The sequence below is a fragment of the Trichomycterus rosablanca genome, chromosome 12 (assembly GCF_030014385.1).
Source record: "Trichomycterus rosablanca isolate fTriRos1 chromosome 12, fTriRos1.hap1, whole genome shotgun sequence".
NCBI lineage: Eukaryota > Metazoa > Chordata > Actinopteri > Siluriformes > Trichomycteridae > Trichomycterus > Trichomycterus rosablanca.
In genome coordinates this window covers 22,394,120-22,416,902 of record NC_085999.1, presented here as the reverse complement: position 1 = coordinate 22,416,902, position 22,783 = coordinate 22,394,120, and the positions used below count along the sequence as shown (strand labels likewise).

At 41.1% G+C, this 22,783-nt stretch overlaps 1 protein-coding gene across 1 annotated transcript in view; it reads left to right on the top strand.

Moving 5' to 3' along the window:
• stxbp5l (syntaxin binding protein 5L) overlaps positions 1-22,783 on the top strand; it is a 308,382-nt gene that overhangs the window by 181,748 nt on the left and 103,851 nt on the right. The window contains 4 exon segments of the mRNA XM_063005373.1: positions 443-603; positions 673-798; positions 7,970-8,121; positions 14,470-14,538. Of these exon segments, the coding sequence (XP_062861443.1) occupies positions 443-603; positions 673-798; positions 7,970-8,121; positions 14,470-14,538 (508 nt within the window).

Here is a 22,783-nt window from a genome sequence, read left to right as displayed (position 1 = left end):
CAAGTTTTCATTTTGTGTTCTTTACTTAATTTATTTTAATGCAGAATTCTGTTGCTTTGCTAAATCACAATTGGTTGAAGCATAACAAAGTTTAACCTTTGGTGTTAAATTAAATTAATTATTGGTTATAAAATAAAAATTATTTTAAATTACACAAATAGAAAAAAGACACTGTTAATTCTAGTCATGCTTTTTGGATTAATTCAGTCTTTCTGACATGCTCTTGCCCACAACCATTTAAATTACTTTGCTGCTGCAGGACCCGCTCGTGTGCAGTAATGCAGGGCTGTAGTCTGAAACCAATTTGGCCAAATGTTTCTTTAAAGCCACATTTGATGACCAAAATCCTTCTTCAAACATTATTAAAAACAAGTCTTCAAAGATCTTGTTTCCAGAAAATGAAATAAAAGGAGCTGAACAGGTTTTCTTTTCTGTTATTTAGGCTTTGGAGGTGAGCCTGCCATGTGATCTGAAAGATATGATCTCACCATCAGACACGGAGAACACAATGGGTGTACCATATGTTGGCGCTCACTCGCCCCAGCCTCCTAGTCCCCAAAGTAACACTCCAGATAGCATGAGGGACGGCAAACCCTGCCTCAAGTGAGTGTCAAGGAACTTTTCATAACAGGCACTGTGTTAAATGTACAATTTATTAACTTTTTTCTTTAGGGTAAAAGACCATGTGGTCTGGATTCCTTCTGGTTACCAAGCTGAGCTTGTTGTCCAGTTGCTTTGGGTAGATGGAGAGCCACCTCCTCAAATCACAAGTCTGGATTTAAACTCAGCCTACGGCCTGTGAGTAGCCCCTTTTCACATGACTTTCTCATTCACAAGACCTTTTCTCATTTACATAATTTGTCTCCTTCACATCTTCTATAAGTGAGACACTAAGGGCCATCTAGAATGCCAGAAATAGAAACCAGTGCTAAATTTAAGAGTTCTCCTAGGGAAAAAAAAATATATATACACTCACTGTCCATTTTATCAACTCCACTTACCATATAGAAGCACTTTGAAGTTTTACAAATACTGACTGTAGTCCATCTGTTTCTCTACATACTTTTTTAGCCTGCTTTCACCCTGTTCTTCAATGGTCAGGACCCCCACAGGACCACCACAGAGCAGGCATTATTTAGGTGGTGGATCATTCTCAGCACTGCAGTGACACTGACATGGTGGTGGTGTGTTAGTGTGTGTTGTGCTGGTATGAGTTGGTCATCTTCTAGACCTTCATCAGTGGTCACAGGACGCTGCCCACGGGGTGTTGTTGACTGGATATTTTTGGTTGGTGGACTATTCTCAGTCCAGCAGTGACAGTGAGGTGTTTAAAAACTCCAGCAGTGCTACTGTGTCTGATCCATACCAGCACAATACACACAATCACCCCAACACCATGTCAGTGTCACTGCAGTGCTGAGAATGATCCACCACCTAAATAATGCCTGCTTTGTAGTGGTCCTGTGGGGGTCCTAACCATTGAAGAACAGAGTGAAAGGGGGCTAAAGCGTACAGAGAAACAGACAGGCAACAGCAAGACAACCCCCAAAAAGGGAATAGTTTTGCAGGTGGTGGCCACAGACAAATACTCTCTCCTTATCCTTCCTGACTGATTCTTTTCTAGTTTTGCGTTTTGCTAGTGTCCTTGTCACTACTGGTAGCATGAGGCAGTACCTGCAGCCCTTTCAGGTTGCACAGATAGTCCAGCTCCTCCAGGATGTCACATCTATAGGTTTGCTGTGTCTTCCAGCACAGTCTAAAGAGCATAGATGAGATACCAGGACACAGGCAGTTAGACAAGAAGAGAGGAGGACAGGGCCGTAGAAGGGCATCAACCCAGCAGCAGGACCAGTATCTTGCTTGTGCAAGGAGGAACAGGAGGAGCACTAACAGAGCACTAACAGAGCACTACAAAGTGACCTCCAGTGGGCTACTGGTGTGCATGTTTCTAAACAAACTATCAGAAACAGACTCCAACAGGGCGGCATGAGAACCCGACTTCCTCTAGTGGAAACTGTACTCACAGCCCAGCACTGTGCGGCTCGATTGGCATTCGCCAGAGAACATCAGAATTGGCAAGTCCACCATTGGTGCCCCCGTTCTCTTCACAGATGAGAGCAGGTTTACACTGAGCATATGTGACAGACGTGAAAGAGTTTGGAGGTGAGGTGAACGTTATGCTGACTTCAACATCATCCAGCATTACCGTTTGGTGGTGGGTCAGTGAGGGTCTGGGGAGGCATATCCTTGATGGGTTGCACAAACCTCTATGTGATAGCCAACGGTACCCTAAAAGCTGTTAGGTACCAAGATAAAATCCTCAGAGCCATTGTCAGACCTTACGCTGGTGCAGTGGGCCCTGGGTTCATCCTGGTGTAGTACAATGCCCGGCATGTGGCCAGAGTGTGTAGGCAGTTCCTGGATGATGAAGGCATTGATTCCATTGACTCCATTCCATGTTCCCCAGACCTGAATCCAATTGAGAACCTCTGGGACTTTATGTATCAGTGCATCTGGCGCTCCTAAGTCGAGCCCAGACTGACCAGGAGCTTATTGATGCTCTGATCCAGGTCTGGGAGGACATTCCCCAGGACACCATTCGCCGTTTCATCATGCCCAGACGTTGCTGGGAGTACATACAGGAACGTGGGGGCCATACACACTACTGAGTAACATAATGAGCCAATGATTTCAATGTTTTACTTTGATTTTCGCTGAAAATAAATTTAAGTCCAGATCTCCATTGGTTTCCATTGACTGTTATGTCAGTTTGTTCTTAACTAATTACACAATTTATATCATATTTATATGAAGATTTTCAACTTGAATCTTTTGTTCACTGAGATCTGATGTGTAATTTAAGTGTTCCCTTAATTTTTTTAAGCAGTGTATATACACTGCCTGGCCAAAAAAAACGTCACACACTCTAATATTTCGTTGGACCTCCTTTAGCTTTGATTACGGCACGCATTCACTGTGGCATCGTTTACACAAGCTTCTGCAATGTCACAACTAGGGATGTCCCGATCCGATCTCGTTTAATAAAGAAATAAATACACAGTATATTCACATATTGTCGGGAGCAGAACACTTTATTAACTTCTTCTGTTATGGTACCGAATAGCGGACAGCTAGAGTCACGCACGCTATTCCATGCACTATGGAAGCCCCAAAGGGTCAAAACACACTCACTTTGCATAGAAACGTCCATCAAACCACTGTCACAATACAAGCACTTTAAAACTGGCTTTCCTTCATAACAAAAGAGCCTTTCCATTTTATTTTGGTATTCAGGTTTTACTGTAATGCTTTTAAGTAACTTTTTTTCTTATATTCAAGTTAAGCTGTTACACAGATTTCTGTTCATTTTTAGTGTATCACTGCATTAAACAGATTTTTTTTCTTCGAATGTAAAGTTTAAAGTAAATATGTAATTATCTCACTCATTTTGATTGATTTTGTAAAAATACAAAACATTAAGCCAATAGCTTGGATGCAGCATTTTTCACTACAGCACTATTTAGTTGTTAAACATATACATTGGATTAATTTGAATAACTGTAATGTACTTGAAGTGTGCACTGTGTGAACAGTATTATCCAGTTCTTATCTAGACAATATCTAGAAAATACAAGTATCGGTTTGAGACTCGGTATCGGATCGGGATCAAAATTAATAATCGGGATCGGTATCGGTAACAAAAAAATTTGATCGGGACATCCCTAGTCACAACATTTATTTCTGTCCAGAGTTGCATCAATTTTTCCCCATAAACTTGTATTGATGATGGGAGATTTGGACCAAAGATTCTCAATGGGGTTCAGGTCTGGACTCTCTGGTGGCCAATCCATGTGTGAAAATGATGTATCATGCTCCCTGAACCACTCTTTCACAATTTGAGCCCGATAAATCCTGACATTGTCATCTTGGAATATGCCTGTGCCGTCAGGGAAGAAAAAATCCATTGATGGAATAACCTGGTCGTTCAGTATATTCAGGTAGTCAGCTGACCTCATTCTTTGGGCATATAACGTTGCTGAACCTAGACCTGACCAACTGCAGCAACCCCAGATCATAGCACTGCTCCCACAGGCTTGTACGGTAGGCACTAGGTATGATGGGTGCATCACTTCAGCCACCTCTCTTCTTACCCTGATGCACCCATCACTCTGGAAATCTGGACTCATCAGACCACATGACCTTCTTCCATTGCTCCAGAGTCCAATCTTTATGCTCCCTACACGATCACATTCCTTCCTCGAAGATGATGTTTCCCCACTGTCCTTCCACTTTTTAATAATGCGTTGGACAATTCTTAACCCGATTTTAGTAGTTTCAGCAATCTCCTTAGATGTTTTCTCTGCTTGATGCATGCCAATAAATTAACCCTTCTGAAACAGATTAACATCTTTTCCACGACCACAGGATGTGTCTTTTGACATGGTTGTTTAACAAATGAGAAGCTACTCACTGCATCAGTTAGGGTTAAATAACTTGTTGCCAGCTGAAACATAATCACCCATGCAGTAATTATCCAATGGGAGGCTCTTACCTATTTGCTTAGTTAAATCCAGGTGGTGACCTTTTTTTTTTTGGCCAGGCAGTGTATTATATATGGACACCCCCACAGTTATTACTACTTAAAATGTCTAAAATTAGAATCAGGTGCACCACATCAGCTGCAATGATTAGACCATCATTAGAGGACACTGGAATTTTATTTAAACATCAGTTTGGTTTGCTCTTGATTGTTGAAGTGAGTGTTATCACCATGCCCTTCAGAAACATTTAAAATAACTGCCAACATGGCCAGGTCAGGCCGTTCTAGCAAGTTCAGCCCAAAAGCATATCGCTAGTTGTGTAAAGAAGTCTCCAATAATCCTACAATGTCATCACGGGACCTACAGGTAGCACTTGCCACAGTTGATGTCAAGGTACATGCATCTACCATCAGAAAGAGACTGCACAAGTTTGATTTTCATGGGAGGTGTGCAAGGAGGAAACCCTTGCTGTCAAAAAAAAAAACATCAGGGCAAGACTAAAGTTTGCCAGAGAACACCTAGACAAAGACCAGGATGACAAAAAACAGATGAATTATTTGGGCACAGTAACAGAAGACTTGTTTTGCGGAAACCAAACACAGCATTTGAGCACAAGAACTTTATACCAACCGTGAAGCATGGAGGTGGAAATGTCATGGTTTGGGGCTGCTTTGCAGCAGCATGGCCTGGCAAGTTCTCCATTATACATAGAATGCACAATAAATTCTTCACTGTATCAGAGGGTGCTTGAGGAAAATGTAAGACCATCTGTCCAAAAACTGAATAAAGATCTGGGGAATTTGGGGGCCAAGTCAACACCTCAAACTTGTTGTTGTGCTCCTCAAACCATTTCTGAAATATTTTTGCTTTGTGGCAGGTCGCATTATCCTGCTGAAAGAGGCCACAGCCATCAGAGAATACCATTTTCATGAAAGGGTGTACATGGTCTGCAACAATGCTTAGGTAGGTGGTATGTGTCAAAGTAGCATCCACATGGATGGCAGGACCCAAGGTTTCCCAGCAGAACATTGCCCAAAGCATCACACTTCCTGCACTGGCTTGCACTCTTCCTATTGTGCATCCTGGTGCCATGTGTTCCCCAGGAAAGCAACGCACACGCACCTGGCCAACCACGTGATGTAAAAGAAAACGTGATTCATCAGACCAAGCCACCTTCTTCCATTGCTCTGTGGTCCAGTTCCGATGCTCACATGCCCATTTTCGGCACTTTCGGCGGTGGACAGGAGTCAGCATGGGCACCCTGGCTGGTCTGCGGCTATGCAGCCCCATACTCAACAAACTGTGATGCATTGTGTATTCTGACACCTTATTATCAGAACCAGCATTAACTTCTTCAGAAATCTGAGCTACAGTAGCTCGTCTGTTAAATCGGACCACATGGGCCAGCCTTTGCTCCCCACGTGCATCAATGAGCCTTGGCCACCCATTAATCTGTCGCTGGTTTACCTTTGTTCCTACCTTGGACCATTTTAGATAGATACTGACCACTGAAAACCAGGAACGCCCCACAAAAGCTGCAGTTTTGGAGATGCTCTGACCCAGTCATCTAGCCATCACAATTCGGCCCTTGTCAAACTTGCTCATATTCTTACGCTTGCCCATTTTTCCTGCTTCTAACACATCAACTTTGAGGATAAAATGTTCACTTGCTGCCTAATATATCCCACCCACTAACAGGTGACATGATGAAAAGATAATCAGTGTTAAGTGTTCATCAACATACATTTTTCCTAAATTGTTGGGACAAATTTAAAAACAATTTCTTGCAAAGTAGTGAACCACTACAAATTTATCAATGGTACTTGGTACAATCAAAACCTAATCAAAAATAGCATCATATGTTACCCATTCACTTGTTAACCGATGAAATATTCTAACCTGTGGAATATGGATTTATTCACAAATAAAATCTAGCACTTAGATTTTTAGAGTAGCACTTAGCCAATAAAAAATGTTTGGAACCCTAAGGCGAACACCATTTTAACAGGTTAAGGAAAAACAAAAACAAAAATACTCAGGGAGGAAGGTGAGGGGAAGTCTAGAAGAGCAGCGAGTCCAGGGAAAAGGGGAAGCTTGGCGTTCAGGATAAAATAGAAGATATCCAGCGTTCAGAAACACAGTTACCAAGTGGCATGAATGGACAAGCTGGTGAGGAGTGAAGAGAATGATGAGCAGATTGGAAGCAGGTGTGAATAATCAGCAATGGAGGAGATCTATTGGCTGAGCTGTTCAGGGCTGTTAAACTGGGGCAGTTCTCTTCAGCGCCACCAGATGATGCCAAAGCTTTCCTGAGTGGCGCACGTGCATGTGCACCACTCAGGAAAGCTTTGGCGTGGCTCTCCTGACAGGAAATTGAATTTGTATAGATTTGAATCAAAGTATACAACAAAAAGAACATTTTTAAGCAATTTTGATAGTTGACATCATTTGACATCATTTTGAATGTAAATGAAAAATATCTAGTTCTCCCAACAAATCCTTATGCCTCCCTAAACATCCTTATGCCTGGCTGCTCAGGTGGCGCAGCGGTAAAAACACACGCTGGAACCAGAGCTGGGATCTCGAATACATCATATCTAATCTCGGCTCTGCCAAACAACGATTGGCCTGTTGTTCAGATGGGCGGGACTAAGCCGGATGTGGTCTCTCTCCCATGACTGGTGCAAATATGACCTCTTCTGGCTGATTGATGGCACCTGCACAGAGATGAAAAAAGAGTGCTCTTAGGGTGTGTCTCTCCGTACACAACGCTGAGCTGCACTGCACTAATCAAAGTGTAGGTGATAAGATGCATACGGCATGCTGCCCACGTGTCGGAGGGGGCGTGGATTAGCTTCGTTCTCCTCAATCAGAGCAGGGGTCGGCATTGGTGGAGAGGAAGCATGATGCAATCTGGCATGTGGATGCGCTAAGAAGGGAGAAAAAGGGGAGAAAATGCATAAAGAAAATATAAAAAAAACCATCCTTGTGCCTTGATAACTTCTAAAAAGTAAATTTAGTAATTTCTAAAAAGCTTTTGATACCTTTCTTGCAGAATCTTTGCCCATTCTTTTGTGCAAAAGCTTCCATCTCATTGAGGTTTGATGGCTGTAACTGCTTTAAATTCCATAAAAGAAATTCTTCAATCCTTGTCTGATTATAGAATAATTTATAGAATCAAATTGGTAAACAGTAACATGTTTCATCAAAGCCTATTTATTGGTCAAAGTTGACTCAATGACCGGAGGCTGCTATTTGATTGTCAGGTTGAAGCAAAATAAAAGGAATTTTGAAGTAAAATAATAATTAATCACCACATAGCCAAGTTTGTGTGCATCTGTTTGGATGGCTCGGTAATTTTCTAATTAATTTGGTGTCATTTGTCTTGCTGTGTGTGTGTGTGTGTGTGTGTGTGTGCATGTGTGTAGGTTGGCTCTAGGTAACTGTAATGGTTTGGCAGTGGTGGACTACTTGCAGAAGACTGTGATAGTTTGCATGAGCACTCAGGAACTGTATAGTTCAGTTGACCCATTTCAGCGTCTCACAAGGTCTCCCCGCAGAAACCGTCAGTCCACATCAGGTACACATTAACACACAAACATACACATCTACACACGCACATGCTCAGAGGAACAAAAATGCATATGCACACACAAATACAAGTGCACACACACACATGCGCACACTAAAGTTTCACTGGCAGTTTTAGAATTATTGGCACCCTTGGTAAAGATGGGTAACAAAGGTATAGCGGTTTAATTTCACTATGAAAATATACAATTAAAACTTTATTATATACAGTTTATTTAAAGAAAAGTATTTTAATATAACACTATTTTCATATTATTGTAATATAGTATAAATGTTTTATATAACAATAAAATTTACCATAACACATGGAAATAATAAAGAACTCTCTTACTATGTGACTGCATGAGACAGGCCTTCGTTTTGTTTGTTATTACATGCATGTGTAATATCTTTGTTGACATTTCACTGTTAGTCACTGCTTCAGCACAACTTCCGACAAAGACATCAACTCCTGCTGTCACAAAGATGCACTACTACTAACCCAATTTCTTCTCCCTGTCACAAACCTCATTATACAGACCATTACACATACAAAGACACTGCATCCTCAACACAGCAGATACACAGATGACAGTGATGCCAGGAGAGGTAACACTTGGCAACACTGAAAAACTTAAGACTGCCAGACGTAACATGAAGGACGGCATTATAGCTGCTAAACACAGTACAGCACACAAATTGCAGCCCACTTTAACACCAATTCAGACCCCCGACGCATGTGGCAAGGAATCCAAGTGATCACTGACTACAAGAGCAAAGTTAGTAACTCAGAGACCACAGTGCCTCACTCCCTGCCGAACTGAACACTTTCTATGCCCGCTTTGAGACCAGTGCCCAGGCTTAACCAACCACGTCTGCCGTGCCTCCATCCACAGAAGAGCCAGCACTCATACTAGCTACAAAAGAGGTGAGAAGAGCACTGATGAGGGTCCCAACTCGGAAAGCAACAGGTCCAGATGGCATTTCAGGATGGGTCCTGAAGGCATGTGCCACCACCACCATACCAGTCCCAAAGAAGTCCAGCGTCACATGTATGAACAACTACCGCCCCATCACTCTCACACCCATAGTGATGAAGTGCTTCGAGAGACAGATCTTAGCTGATATAAAGAGCAGTCTTCCTAGCACCTTGGACACACATCAATTGGCCTACCGCGTCAACAGATCTACTGATGATGCAGTTTCCCTGGCAATACACACCCCACTCAGTCACCTGGATGGAGCTAACACATATGTCAAAATGTTGTTTATTGTCTTCAGTTCTGCTTTTTAAACCATCATCCCATCCAGACTGGTCTCCAAACTGAGCACACCTGGGATGAGTTACACAATATGCAGCTGGATTATGGACTTTCTCACCTCCAGACCACAATCTGTTAGGATGGGTGACCACACCTCTCCCATCTTCACACTCAGCACAGGATGCCCACAAGGTTGCATCCTTTCACCCATGCTGTACACACGGTACACATATGACTGCATCACAAAACACAGCTCCAACACCATCATCAAGTTTGCCGACAATATCACAATAATCAGCAGCATCACCAACAATGATGAGAGGCCGTAGACGGAGGAAGTGAGGTTGCTCACAGAGTGGAGCACTGCTCACAACCTCTCTCTCAATGTTAGCAAGACCAAGGAGATGGTCATTGACTTCAGACGAGGGAGCAGAGTGCACACACCACCGAGCATCGAGGGGACAATGGTAGAAAGGGTCAGCATCTTCAAGTTCCTCTGCGTCCACATAGCTGAGGACCTCACCTGGTCACTCAACACATCACACGTTGTCAAAAAGGCACAACAACGTCTCCACTTCGAAGGCTGAGGAGAGTTAACCTGCCACAGCAGCTCCTCTGTAACTTTTACAGATCCACTGTGGAGAGCATGCTGACAAGCTGCATCATGGTCTGGTACGGCAGTGCAACTGTTGCTGAACACAAGGCCCTTCAGAGTGTGGTGAAAACTGCCCAGCACATCACAGCAATCGCACTCCCACCCATACTGGACATTTACAGCAAAAAATGTTTTAGGAAAGCCAGGAATATTTCCTCTGACCCCACACACCCCTGCCACTTCCTGTTCCAGCCACTGCCATCTGGGAAGAGGTACCGGAATATCCGTGCTAGAACCACCAGACTTAAAAACAGTTTCTATCCATGAGCAGTTAAACTGGTCACACCTGCAATACCAACCAGAACATAACATACACAATCCTGACTGTCACTATCCAACCCTGCACAATAAACTCATAGGACTGACATTGCATTACTCTCACTGCATTAAACCTAAGCTGCTAATTCACTACCTCAGACCTGTCTATGCACCTATGCACCTTGTCTTGTCAATGCACCTTGTCTTTGTCCATGCACATTGTTATTGCACCTTTGTCTATGCACATTGTTATTGCACCTTTGTCTTTGTCTATGCACCTTGTCTAAGCACCTTTTCCCCTCCCCATCCCTTCTCCCCTATTTTTGCACTATTGTCTTTTGTTGTCTGCACTGGAGATGTAGCCTGACAGTGTTTTGTTATACTGTACAACCCTGTATTGTATAATGACAATAAAATTGAATTGAATTGAACAATATGACCACCTCATTTCTACACTCACTGTCCATTTTATCAGCCCCACTTACCATATAGAAGCACTACAGAAGTTCTACAATTACTGACTGTAGTTCATCTGTTTCTCTATATACTTTTTTTTTTAGCCTGCTTTCACTCTGTTCTTCAATGGTCAGGAGCCCAACAGGACCACCACAGAGCAGGTATTATTTGGGTGGTGGATCATTGTCAGCACTGCAGTGACACTGACACGGTGGTGGTGTGTTAGTGTGTGTTGTGCTGGTATGAGTGGATCAGACACAGCCACTCTGCTGGAGTTTTTAAACACCTCACGGTCACTGCTGGATTGAGAATAGCCCACCAACCAAAAATATACAGCCAACAGTGCCCAGTGGACAGCGTCCTGTGACCACCAATGAAGGTCTAGAATATGACCAACTCAAACAGCAGCAACAGATGAGCGATCGTCTCCGACTTTACATCTACAAGGTGGACCAGCTAGTTAGGAGTGGACCGTGAATGGACACGGTATTTAAAAACTGCAGCAGCGCTGCTGTGTCTGATCCACTCATACCAGCACCACACACACTAATGCAGTGTCACTGCACTGCTGAGAATGATCCACCACCCAAATAATACCTACTCTGTAGTGGTCCTGACCATTGAAGAACAGCATTAAAGGGGGCTAACAAAAGCATGCAGAGAAACAGATGGACTACAGTCAGTAATTGTAGAACTACAAAGTACTTTTATATGGTAAGTGTGTAGAAACAAGGAGGTGGTCATAATGTTATGCCTAATCGGTGTATATATATATATATATATATATATATATATATATAACAGCTTGTTCAGTACAATAGGTGTCAAAATCTTCTTAACAGTGTAAGCTTTAAGTGTTTATTTAATTTTATTTTCATCAACTAGTTCATCCTGGTTGGGGTCACAGTGGGCTTGGTTCCACTAAGTATCACTGGGCACAAGGCAGGAAAACTCTTGGCAGGGCACAAAGCTATCAAAAGGCTTTAACAACACACCCCCAGACATAGCCAATCATGTCTGTGTTGCCTCCTCTTTTGTTCCTATGCAGAATGTTTTGGTGGACTTTGCTGGACATGCTGTTCAGGAGTAAATCAGGGCATGCCAAATTTGTGCCCACAAAACCGGGCACTCAAACTCATCCTGCGAGGCTCCTGCGTTCTCTCCCCATTTCATCTCATTCTTGGTCTGAGCTTTCCCTTGACTTTGTTGGCAGAAAGCGGAGTAATACAAACATTAAAAATTTTATGATTTAGTACAACCCTGAATAACGTTATGAGTGACAGAATTAATTTTGTCTGATTTTAAAATTGTTATAACTGTGGCGATGAGATGTCATGCATCACATGATGTTGGTAAGATGGCAGACATAGTATGTACGTTGGTGTGTGTTTCATGCTTACTAGGGCTGTCATTAATTGTGTTAATCAGGATTAACATTTTTAATCAAACTATTTTTATTTGGCTATGTTTGTGCCACGTAAATATGTGTGTCTGTGGTAATTTGCGCTGCTTTAACACAGCAACACTGTGTTTATATTGTAGCGATAACACCGGTCTTTCTCCAGTTACGTTGTGAGTTACAAATTACTCGAGCTGCTGCTGCTACATATTGCGAAATATAGGGTATTTTAAATAATCATTTTTGTTTTCAAGGAGGGTGAGAAATCATCAGAAGACAAAATTACAGATTGACGCTTTAATATCATCTTTGGTCAGAGCCGCATTTGTCTCGTGAGGTATCTGCGCGCACGGACATGCGTTACAGGCAAAATGAGCTCAGACTCAGTCTAACTGTATTTCAGATAATTCTGGATGGAAAGCCCGTGAACTGTACACGCTGTGGGAACATTACAAACACTGGATCGCTATGGACTGTAGACGCTTTAACATAGTAAACAATGTGCGTCTACATGACGTCATACATGTTGCACAGGGGCGTAACTACAGAGGGGCTGGGGTGGGGCAGGTGCACTGGGGCCCATAGCGGGGGATGGGGTCCTCCACGACATGAATATTTTCGTTAAGTAAAATTAAAATAACTAAAACTGTGCATTAAAATGACCAGAGCCAGGAATTTGGACTTAAAGTTTAACTTCTGAGTGAGTACTGTACTTTTAATTCATTCTGATCAGCTATCAGCATATGCAATTTGTTGAGGGGGCCCAATTTTTTTTTTGCACTGGGGCCCATGAGCTCATAGTTACGCCACTGGTGTTTGCATCTAGAAATGGTTCATATTATGAGCGCCTGTTTTCAGTGGCAGGGTTATGAACAGGAAAAGATCCTCACTTTTACCAGATAATGTGAACAGACTTGTCATTTTGAATAACTGGCTGAAAGATGGGTAGCTCTATTTAGGCATTGGCTGGGTTTCAAAAAACAATTTAGATTTAATAATTTTATCATAATTGTATTAATTTTTTAATACAAATGTGCGTAACTGTTCAAATTGTGCTTAGTTATTAGTTAGCGATTAATTGCGATTAATTTGGTTCTTTAATCTCGAAAAATTTGAATCGCGGGACAGCCCTAATGCTTACCTCTTGGAGAGATCTATCTATATCTGTGGTCTGTGTTAACACTGATACCTGCTGTCATTTTCAATGTCATTTCTAAAGTTTGATTCTTTTTTAATAAATTGGTTCTTAGAACTAACTCCCCACGATTCCCCTCTCACTTTTTGCCTTTGTTAGTTTAACCTTGTATGGGAAGCATTGGGGCCACCTAGCACTCTTTTCCATTAGCAATAGTTAGGGAAACAACATTATTTTTATTAATAAATGTTATTAATTCATTGATTTATTTAATATTTATGGGAAAACTATTCTTTTATAATTTTGTGCCTTTACATTTTCTCCTTCTCCCACTTATTGAACAGTGAATTTAATGTTGCCGGTATTCCAGTTGCTTTCTGATTAAAACATGCTTCTGTTTTAATCAGAAAATCTTATTTGTTCTTTTTATTTGTTATTTGTTCTCCTCTCTTGTGGATGGTGGTGCTTAGGGGTGCTGTTGCTGTTGTTCTTTTTATTTGTTATTTGTTCTCCTTGTCACACTTGAACCCTCTGTGTGCTCCTGTGTGCCACGCCCCTCTTCTCCGTGAACACTCTGTCTCCTGCCACACCCCCGTTCCTGATTGGGTCTCTGGAACTAATTAGCTCCAGCTACCCTCTATTTAAGAGGTGCGCTGGAGCACAGAGTTTGGGACCTATTTTGGCATGGCTAGGCTCTGGCTAGGCTCTGGCTAGGCTCTGGCTAGGCTCTGGCTAGGCTCTGGCTACATCATCTTATGTCATGTTTCTAGCTCTTGCTACTAAGTCATGTTCCTAGCTCTTGTTACTAGCCATGTTTCTAGCTCTCATTACTAGCCATGTTTCTAGCTCTCGTTACTAGCCATGTTCCTAGCTCTCGTTACTAGCCATGTTCTTAGCTCTCGTTACTAGCCATGTTCCTAGCTCTTGTTACTAGCCATGTTTCTAGCTCTTGTTACTAGCCATGTTTCTAGCTCATGTTACGTTAGCTCTTTGTTTTGCCATGTTTGCTATGTTTGCTATGTTTGCCTAGTTATGCTATGTTTGCCTAGTTTGCCTTGTTTTGCCCTTTGTTATTAATAAATCCTTTGTTTTTGGTTACATCTCTGCGTGTGTGTCCGCCCCTTTGTCTCATCCTTAGCCCCCGCGTGACACTACTCTCTTGTGGATGGTGATGCTTAGGGGTGCTGTTGCAGATTTTTGCTTGTGTAACCTGTCTAACTTTTATTCAGATTTAAAGAAACTGATCCTTACCTCCCACTAAAGTAGTGATCATACTGTAGATGCTGTTGCGAGCTCAGTGGTAAATGTGTGGCCACCCTTTATGCAAGTAAGTGAGGTGATTGGATGTCATTAGTGACATTAGTGACCCAGAATTCCTTCAGAACCTAAAACACAAATGTTATATTAGTGTAAAAGATGTTGGCTTAATATGATGTAACAGATGTAGTGGGAGGCTGCTAAACGAATATGCCATAAATGATTTTTGAAAAATCTCTCATGTGTCTATTTTGTCCTGAGGCCTTCATGCATTCAAAGGACCCCTTATGCCAGGGTCTTTTCAATCTCAGGATTTTACAACCCCAAAAGAGAATCCCAAGCTTCTTCCCCTACACTTACAAGCCTCCTGTACCTACTGCCATTTCCCATTTATGACCCCACAAGCCATGAGTGTCAAAGCTCGGAACATCTCTGTTCTTTCATCTGAAGTGATATCTCCACTTTTTTTTACAACCTCTCTGGGGTAAGAAGGAATAGACCCCCAATCTACTTTCTCATCTGGGCATGGAAATCAAGCATCGTTCACTTCGGAATCCCAAATCTGGACTTTCAAAAACTACAGGCCAAAAATAATATACTCCCCTTAAACCAAACACACACACACACTCATCTGAAATTTCAGTGACCTAAATCGGGATCTGACCATATTTGAAAAAGAACTAAGTCAAGATAATTCTACCAAAGACAATACAACAATTGTTTGAATGTTTATGAATACTATCCTCAAACATACTGTCCCAATAATTATACCTTTTATTTATCCTTTTTATTTTGCTTACTGGCTTTGGCTCAAAATATAGTGTTAAAAATTGTTATACCAATATTCTGTATACAAGGCTAAAGAACATTTGTACTGCACGCTTAAATCATTGCACATTTTATAGGCGCATGGAATAGTCATTGATGTGTTCTTGGTAAAAATTTGGTAGACTTTTCAGCTATATACAAGCACATATTAAAACAAAACAATGTTTCTCCAGAACCTTAGCGCAACACAAAACACAGGTGCAAACAACACAATATACACAGTGCAGATAAAAAAAACAGTACAATAAATACAAAGATCTCCACTTCATTTGATTGAACTTTGACCCGGTTTCTCGTTAACCTTTTCAAAGCACCTCCAATGAAAAGAATGATGTGATAAAATGACTTACAGACTTACATTAAGCTTTTTTCACGAAAAGCGTTTTAGACTCTCTTGAAAAAGTCAAGTCAAGTCAACTTTATTTATATAGCGCTTTTTACAATAGACATTGTCTCAAAGCAACTTTACAAAATCCAGGACCAACAGATACAAAAAAAACCCTGTTGAGCAAGCCGAGGGCGACTGTGGCAAGGAAAAACTCCCTGAAAATTACAGGAAGAAACCTTGAGAGGAACCAGACTCAGCAGGGCCCATCCTTCTTGGGTGGCCAGGAGGATACTTTAAATAAATACACGATTTACACAGAGCATACGAACACAGAATTAAATGATCTAAAAGTTATAACTGGTAATAAATAGATAAATAATAATAGAGTTGTAGAGTCTTCAATAATGTCTGTAGTGATTTCTTGTCATTCTTGGTGCAATTACTCCAGACCAGTCACATCCGGCAGGAGCAGCATAGTTGTCACGGCAGTCTCGACTTTAATCCTTAACCTTGGCGGGTGAACAGGTTTCCATCAGAATGCCTTTGGAGTAAAACAACAAAGAATGTAGTTAATAATGTACAATGCTAGTTGAGTAAAACAGTTTTACAGAGAGTTTTAGACTCCGGCAGCTTTAATTATTACAGCATAACTAAAAGGGAGAGTGAGCAGGTAACAAGGTCATGAAGGCTTTCACAGGACATCAGCGCCCACCTCTCCTACCCAAACCGGAGTGATTGGACAAGAGAGGCAGAACGACAGCAACCCAACATCCCTGATCACCACAAGTTTCTATGACCAAGAACCCCCAAGCTCTGCGCCTTGTCTATACTAATCAAAAGCCTGAGAAAATAAATATGTTTTCAGTCTAGACTTAAACATTGAGACTGTGTCCGAATCCCGAATAGAGGCAGGAAGATTATTCCAGAGTTGTGGAGCTTTGTAAGAAAATGCTCTTCCACCAGCTGTGGTCTTTTTAATTTTAGGAACTATAAGTAACCCTGCATCTTGTGAACGAAGTGGACGCGCTGGATTGTAGTGATTAATAAGTTCACTCAGATACTGTGGAGCCAGACCATGTAGCGCTTTATAGGTTAGTAAAAGTATTTTGTAATCAATGCGGAATTTAACTGGCAGCCAGTGTAGAGATGATAGAACAGGACTGATATGATCAAATTTTTTAGTTCTAGTTAGCACTCGAGCTGCTGCATTTTGAACTAACTGGAGTTTGTTTATGGATCTACCAGAGCATCCAGTTAGAAGAGCATTACAATAATCTAACCGAGAAGTTATAAACGCATGGATCAGTTTTTCAGCGTCATTAACAGATAGTATATTTCTTATTTTAGAGATATTACGCAAATTATAGAAAGCAACTCTAGTAATATTATTAATGTGTGTATCAAAGGAAAAATCTGAATCTATTGTGACACCCAAGTTTTTTACATCTGGGCTGGGAGTAACAGAGAAAGTGTTTAGGTTTAGCACCAGGTTAGACAACTTGTCTCTTGCAGCTTTAGAGCCAACAAGTAAAACCTCAGTTTTATCTGAATTAAGTAAAAGAAAATTACACGACATCCAGTTTTTTATGTCGTTTACACAATCTTCTATCTTACTGATTGTGTCAGTATCATTTGGTTTGGCTGATATATACAGCTGTGTGTCATCTGCATAGCAGTGAAATTTTATGCCATGTTTATGAATAATTTCACCTAGTGGAAGCATATAGAGTGTAAATAATAGCGGTCCAAGTACCGACCCCTGTGGAACACCACACTTTACTTTTGTAGTTTCCGAGCATTTATTATTTACATAAACAAATTGCGAGCGGTCAGTCAGATATGATTGAAACCAAGAGAGTGCGAGTCCTTTAACACCTACTGTATTTTCTAGCCTCTCCAGTAAAATGTTATGATCGACCGTATCAAACGCTGCGCTAAGATCTAATAGAACAAGAAAAGAGACACATCCATTATCAGAAGACATTAACAACTCGTTAACTACTCTAATTAATGCGGTTTCGGTACTATGATTGGGTCTAAATCCTGATTGAAATTTTTCATGAATACAATTTTCATTCAAATAAGAGCATAACTGTTTGGAAACGACTTTTTCTAATATTTTAGAGACAAAAGGAAGGTTTGAAATTGGCCTATAATTAGCTAGTACATGTGGATCAATATTAGGTTTTTTAATCAGGGGTTTAATAACGGCACTTTTAAACAATTTAGGTACGTACCCAAGGCTAAGGGATGCATTGATTAATGTAAGCAGGGGCTCTACAATAGCTGGGAGTAAATCTTTAAGTAAACGAGTTGGAACAGGATCGAGTAGACACGATGATGACTTCGATGATTTAATCAACATAGTTAGTTCATTTTGGGAGATTGGATTAAAGGAATTTAGTTGGATTAACTCGTTACTATTATCACCAATGCTGCTCGGAGTGAGTCCATACTTAACATTGGCAAGTGACACACTTTGACTCTGAAGTCGTATTTTTTCTATCTTGTCATTAAAGAATTTTAAAAAATCATCGCTGGTACAGTCAGGCGGTATATTAGATTCAGTTTCATTGACGTTTTTAGTTAATTTGGACACTGTCTCGAAAAGGAATCTGGGATTGTTTTTATTTTTCTCTATTAGGGACGAATAATATAAAGATTTAGCTTTTATAAGTGCATGTTTATACTCAGTTAGAGCATCTTTCCAAGCAATCTCCAGTGTAGTGTGACGCCACTTGCGTTCTAATTTCCGTGCTGCTTGTTTAAGTGCGCATGTGTGGTCATTGTACCAAGGAGCAAGTTTTTTCTCCCTAATCAGTTTAGTTTTGAGTGGGGCTACGTTATCTAAGGTTGTGCGCAGTACGGTTTCTAGGTTTTGAGTTGCCTGATCTAGTTCTTTAGGTTCTGATGCTGGTATATTTGGTAATTCTGGTAGGCAGTTTATGAACGCTGCTGCAGTTGCAGATGTAATAGTGCGCTTACATTTAAAACGATGTGGTTGCTGTATATTATTGGACAGGGACACTTCATATATTAGTAGGGAGTGATCAGAAATTAAGTCATTCTGTGGTACAATTTCCAGGTTGTCTATGTTTATACCATAAGTAAGTATTAAATCTAAGGCATGTTTACAGCGGTGAGTGGGTCCTGTTACATTTTGGGTGATGCCTAAAGACTCTAAAATAGAATCAAACGCAATTTTGAGTGGATTACACTTATCCTCATAATGAATATTAAAGTCACCAACAATTAAAGCTTTCTTAGTTGATAAGACTAGTCTAGAAAGAAAATCGGCAAATTCGTTAAGAAATTCTGAGTAAGGACCAGGAGGTCGTTAAACAGTAACCAGTTTAAACATACTAGTTTTATCAGATGAACATTTATTGGTTATGTCAGAGATAAGAACTTCAAACGAGTTTGTTATGGGAGATGATTTTACAGTAAGACCTATGTCTTTATCATAAATTGTGGCTATTCCTCCACCACGACCGCTAAGACGTGGCTTATGTTCATAACTGTAACCCGGAGGAGATGCTTCATTTAAACTTAGATACTCATCAGGTCTAGCCCAGGTCTCGGTTAAACAAAGTGCACTAAGACTATTATCTGTAATTATTTCATTTACAATTACTGTTTTGCATGCAAGTGACCTGATGTTTAGAAGTCCTAACTTTAGTTTAGCCTTACTAGGGTTTTCATGATGCTCATTTAGATTAATTTTAATTAAGTTATTATGACATACTTTTTGATTTTGTTTTGGCTTACACCTGCCACGGTAAACAGACACAGGCTCAATGGTTTGTGACCTAAGGATTCCGGGTGACGTCCGATGGCGACTCGCAGACAGTCGGTTAGGCCTGTTTGTCTGCTGCCTGGTCTTGGCTCTGGATAGTCATTTAACACTATCTGCCGCTACACTAACGCGGTGGTAAAGCCTGTCACCTATGCTGCAAGAAATGCGAGCAGCACCCTCCCACGTGGGGTGGACACCATCCCGCTTCAAAAGACCAGGCCTTCCCTCAAAGGTGGACCAAAATCTACAAAATCAATGCAGTTTTCTGAGCACCATTTAGACATCCAGCGGTTCAGCGACAACAACCTGCTGTAGGTTTCGCCACTGGGTCGAATCGGTAAGGGGCCAGAGCACACTACTGCCTCAGACATCGACCTAGCTAACTCACACACCTCTTTAACATTACTCTTAGTAACCTCAGACTGCCGTAAACGAACATTATTAGTGCCGACGTGGATAACAATCTTCGAAAATCTACGATTAGCATTAGCCAGCACTTTCAGATTTGCTCTGATGTCAGGCGCCCTGGCCCCCGGAATACAAGTGACTATGGTTGCTGGTGTCTCTATGGGGGTTGCAATATGCACGTGTCAGAGCTGAGAATCTCCTATAACCAGAGCACTTACATTAACAGGCTTCTCAGCGGGTGGCTCACTGAGTGGGGAAAACCTGTTGGACACGTGCAACTGAGATGGTCGGTGCTTTGCCCTACGACTATGTCGCCGAGATGTCACCCAGTCGCCCCGCTGTGAGGGCTCTAATGCCGGAGTCTGGGGTTCTATACCTGAACTGCTGGCATTCGGGACTGCTACAGCTGAATCTAAGCCCTCACTAGTAGTAGTCTGTTCTAAAGCCCGAATGCGCCCTTCTAACACTGAGATCTTCTCCGTCAGACTAACAACTAATCTACACTTATCACATATAAAGTTATCACTAAACACGGAGAAGGAATAACTGAACATGTTGCACTCGGAACATGGATATAAAGCTCCTGCTGGGGCCATAATAACAGAGAAATGTACTTAGCTTTAGAAGATGAGTTGAAGTTGATGAGTTGATGTTTATGTTGGTTTCACTGGCGCTTCTGCTGGTAGTCACAGAAAACCGGCTTTAATTCCGGACGAAACAGGCGATGATGAGTGAGTGTGATGATAAGTGAGTCACAGAAAACCGGCTTTAATTCCGGACGAAACAGGCGATGATGAGCTGGAATACAAAAACCAACAACCAAACAACACAAACGCGCTTCGTTCGGATAAAACGGCTGTAATTCTAAAGGAAAAGGAAAACGGTGTTTATGCGCTCATGTACAAAACGAATAAACAAAACGCGGTTCCTACAGACAGAAAACGGTTTTAACTCCCCACAAAACAAAGATGTTTAAGCGCTGAACTACAAAAACAAACAAACACAAACGCGCTTTGTTTCCGACAAAACCGGCTGTAATTCTAAAGGAAAACGGTGTTTATGTGCTGGTGTACAAAACAAATAAACAGAACGCGCTTCCTACGAACAGAAAACGGCTTTAACTCTCCACAAAGTAAATATGTTTAAGCGCTAAAATACAAAAACAAACACAAACGTGCTTCGCGCGGACAGAAAGCGGTTTTAATTCTGGATGAATAATATGTTTATGCGCTGAATTACAAAACAAACTAAAACCGGCTTCGTTCGGATGCCGGTAGCAGAAGTTTTCACAAGCACGGATTTACGTTAGTAAACAAGCGTAAACACAAGCGCTTTTTTACGATAGACAAAATAACACTCTATATCAACTACGCGCGAAAGATTAACGTTTAAAACATATGTATATAAAAAGTTATTTAGCTAATGGCTACAAACAAACAAACAACTAGGCTACAGTCTCAACGTGCGTACCACCGGAAACCGGAAGTCCCCAAGCTGATTCTCAAGAGTTTCTCAGCACCACAAGCTATAACACAAGTTTGAAAGCAAAACAGTAAGGGAAATACAGCTAAACACAGATGTATGTGGATGCTTTCAAAGTGAATTTAATGGTTATTTCACACAAATGCATATTTGTGTCGTGAAACACTTTGATGTTGTTTTACCTCCTTTATTATTAAATCTCCAACCTTGTAACAATTCATAATGTAATAACTATATGTACTGCAGTGGCGGCTGCTGGTCTTTCAAAGAGGGGAAGCTCATTGTCGGCTTACATCATAAAATTTGTCAATTTATTTATACATAAATTCTGCCCTCTGTTCCTTTTCAAGAAAATGGCCTGAAATGGGTTGCAGTTTGTCTTTCGACTTCACTCGCAAAATTCTGGATATATATATATACTCGCGTTACTGTAATTGAGTAGTTTTTTTGTGTACTTGTACTTTTTAAAGTAGATTTTACAACCTGTAATTTTACTTTTACTTAAGTATGTTTTGTATTAAGAATTGTAATTCGCTACATTTTAAATAACGTTACTGAGTAAAAAAGAAAAAGAAAACAATAAAAAACTCGACATCAAACCGGCCCGTTAGGCTGTTTGATCCAGCCCGCTGAGCATTTACGAACCTGTTATTTAGAGTCGGGCTTGTGAACTGAATCACTGAGTTAACGAGTCAGAAACGACTCACTGTTTCATTATGATGTTGTGCATTAACAACTCCATAAATCGGTTCATTTGGTGAAGAGATTCAGATGTATAAACCAATCAGAGCTTCAGAATTCACATTCTGGGCGGAATTTCAATCTCAATCTTTCTTCATTGGTTGTTGTATAAATGACAGTTTAGTGAACGAATCACCAATGTAAGCTTTTTTTAAGCCGAGAGAATAAATATAGTTTTTATTAGTTAGGTGGATAAAACAGCTGGATCTGGATTTATATTTTCTGGAAACATACAAGATGGTCTTATATAAAGTGGATTATATCCCTAATGGAACAACACACAGATATACGTAGATCAGGTAAGCAGATAAGTGTTTATGATTTTCTGCTGCTGTGTGATTGATCTAGGTCGCGGTTCTGCTGTTTACGGTTGGCTTTCATTTTGCAATGATAGCAAAGCATTATGAAATATTGTGATTTTTTATGTTCATTTATTTGAGTATGTAATTAAGTAAAACGGACAGTGTAAATGTGATTGTGAGATTCTGCTGGTTTGATTTTGATCATGTTCCTATGACGGTGTAAGACCCGTTATATTTTTTATAAATGCGACCCTGACCACCTATGCCCCCCCCCCCCCCCCCCCCCCCCCCCCCCCCCGGCTGCCACCAACCCGCCAGCCCAGGGTGTTTCTTCCTTTATATCCAGTTGGCACTATTGACCTGAA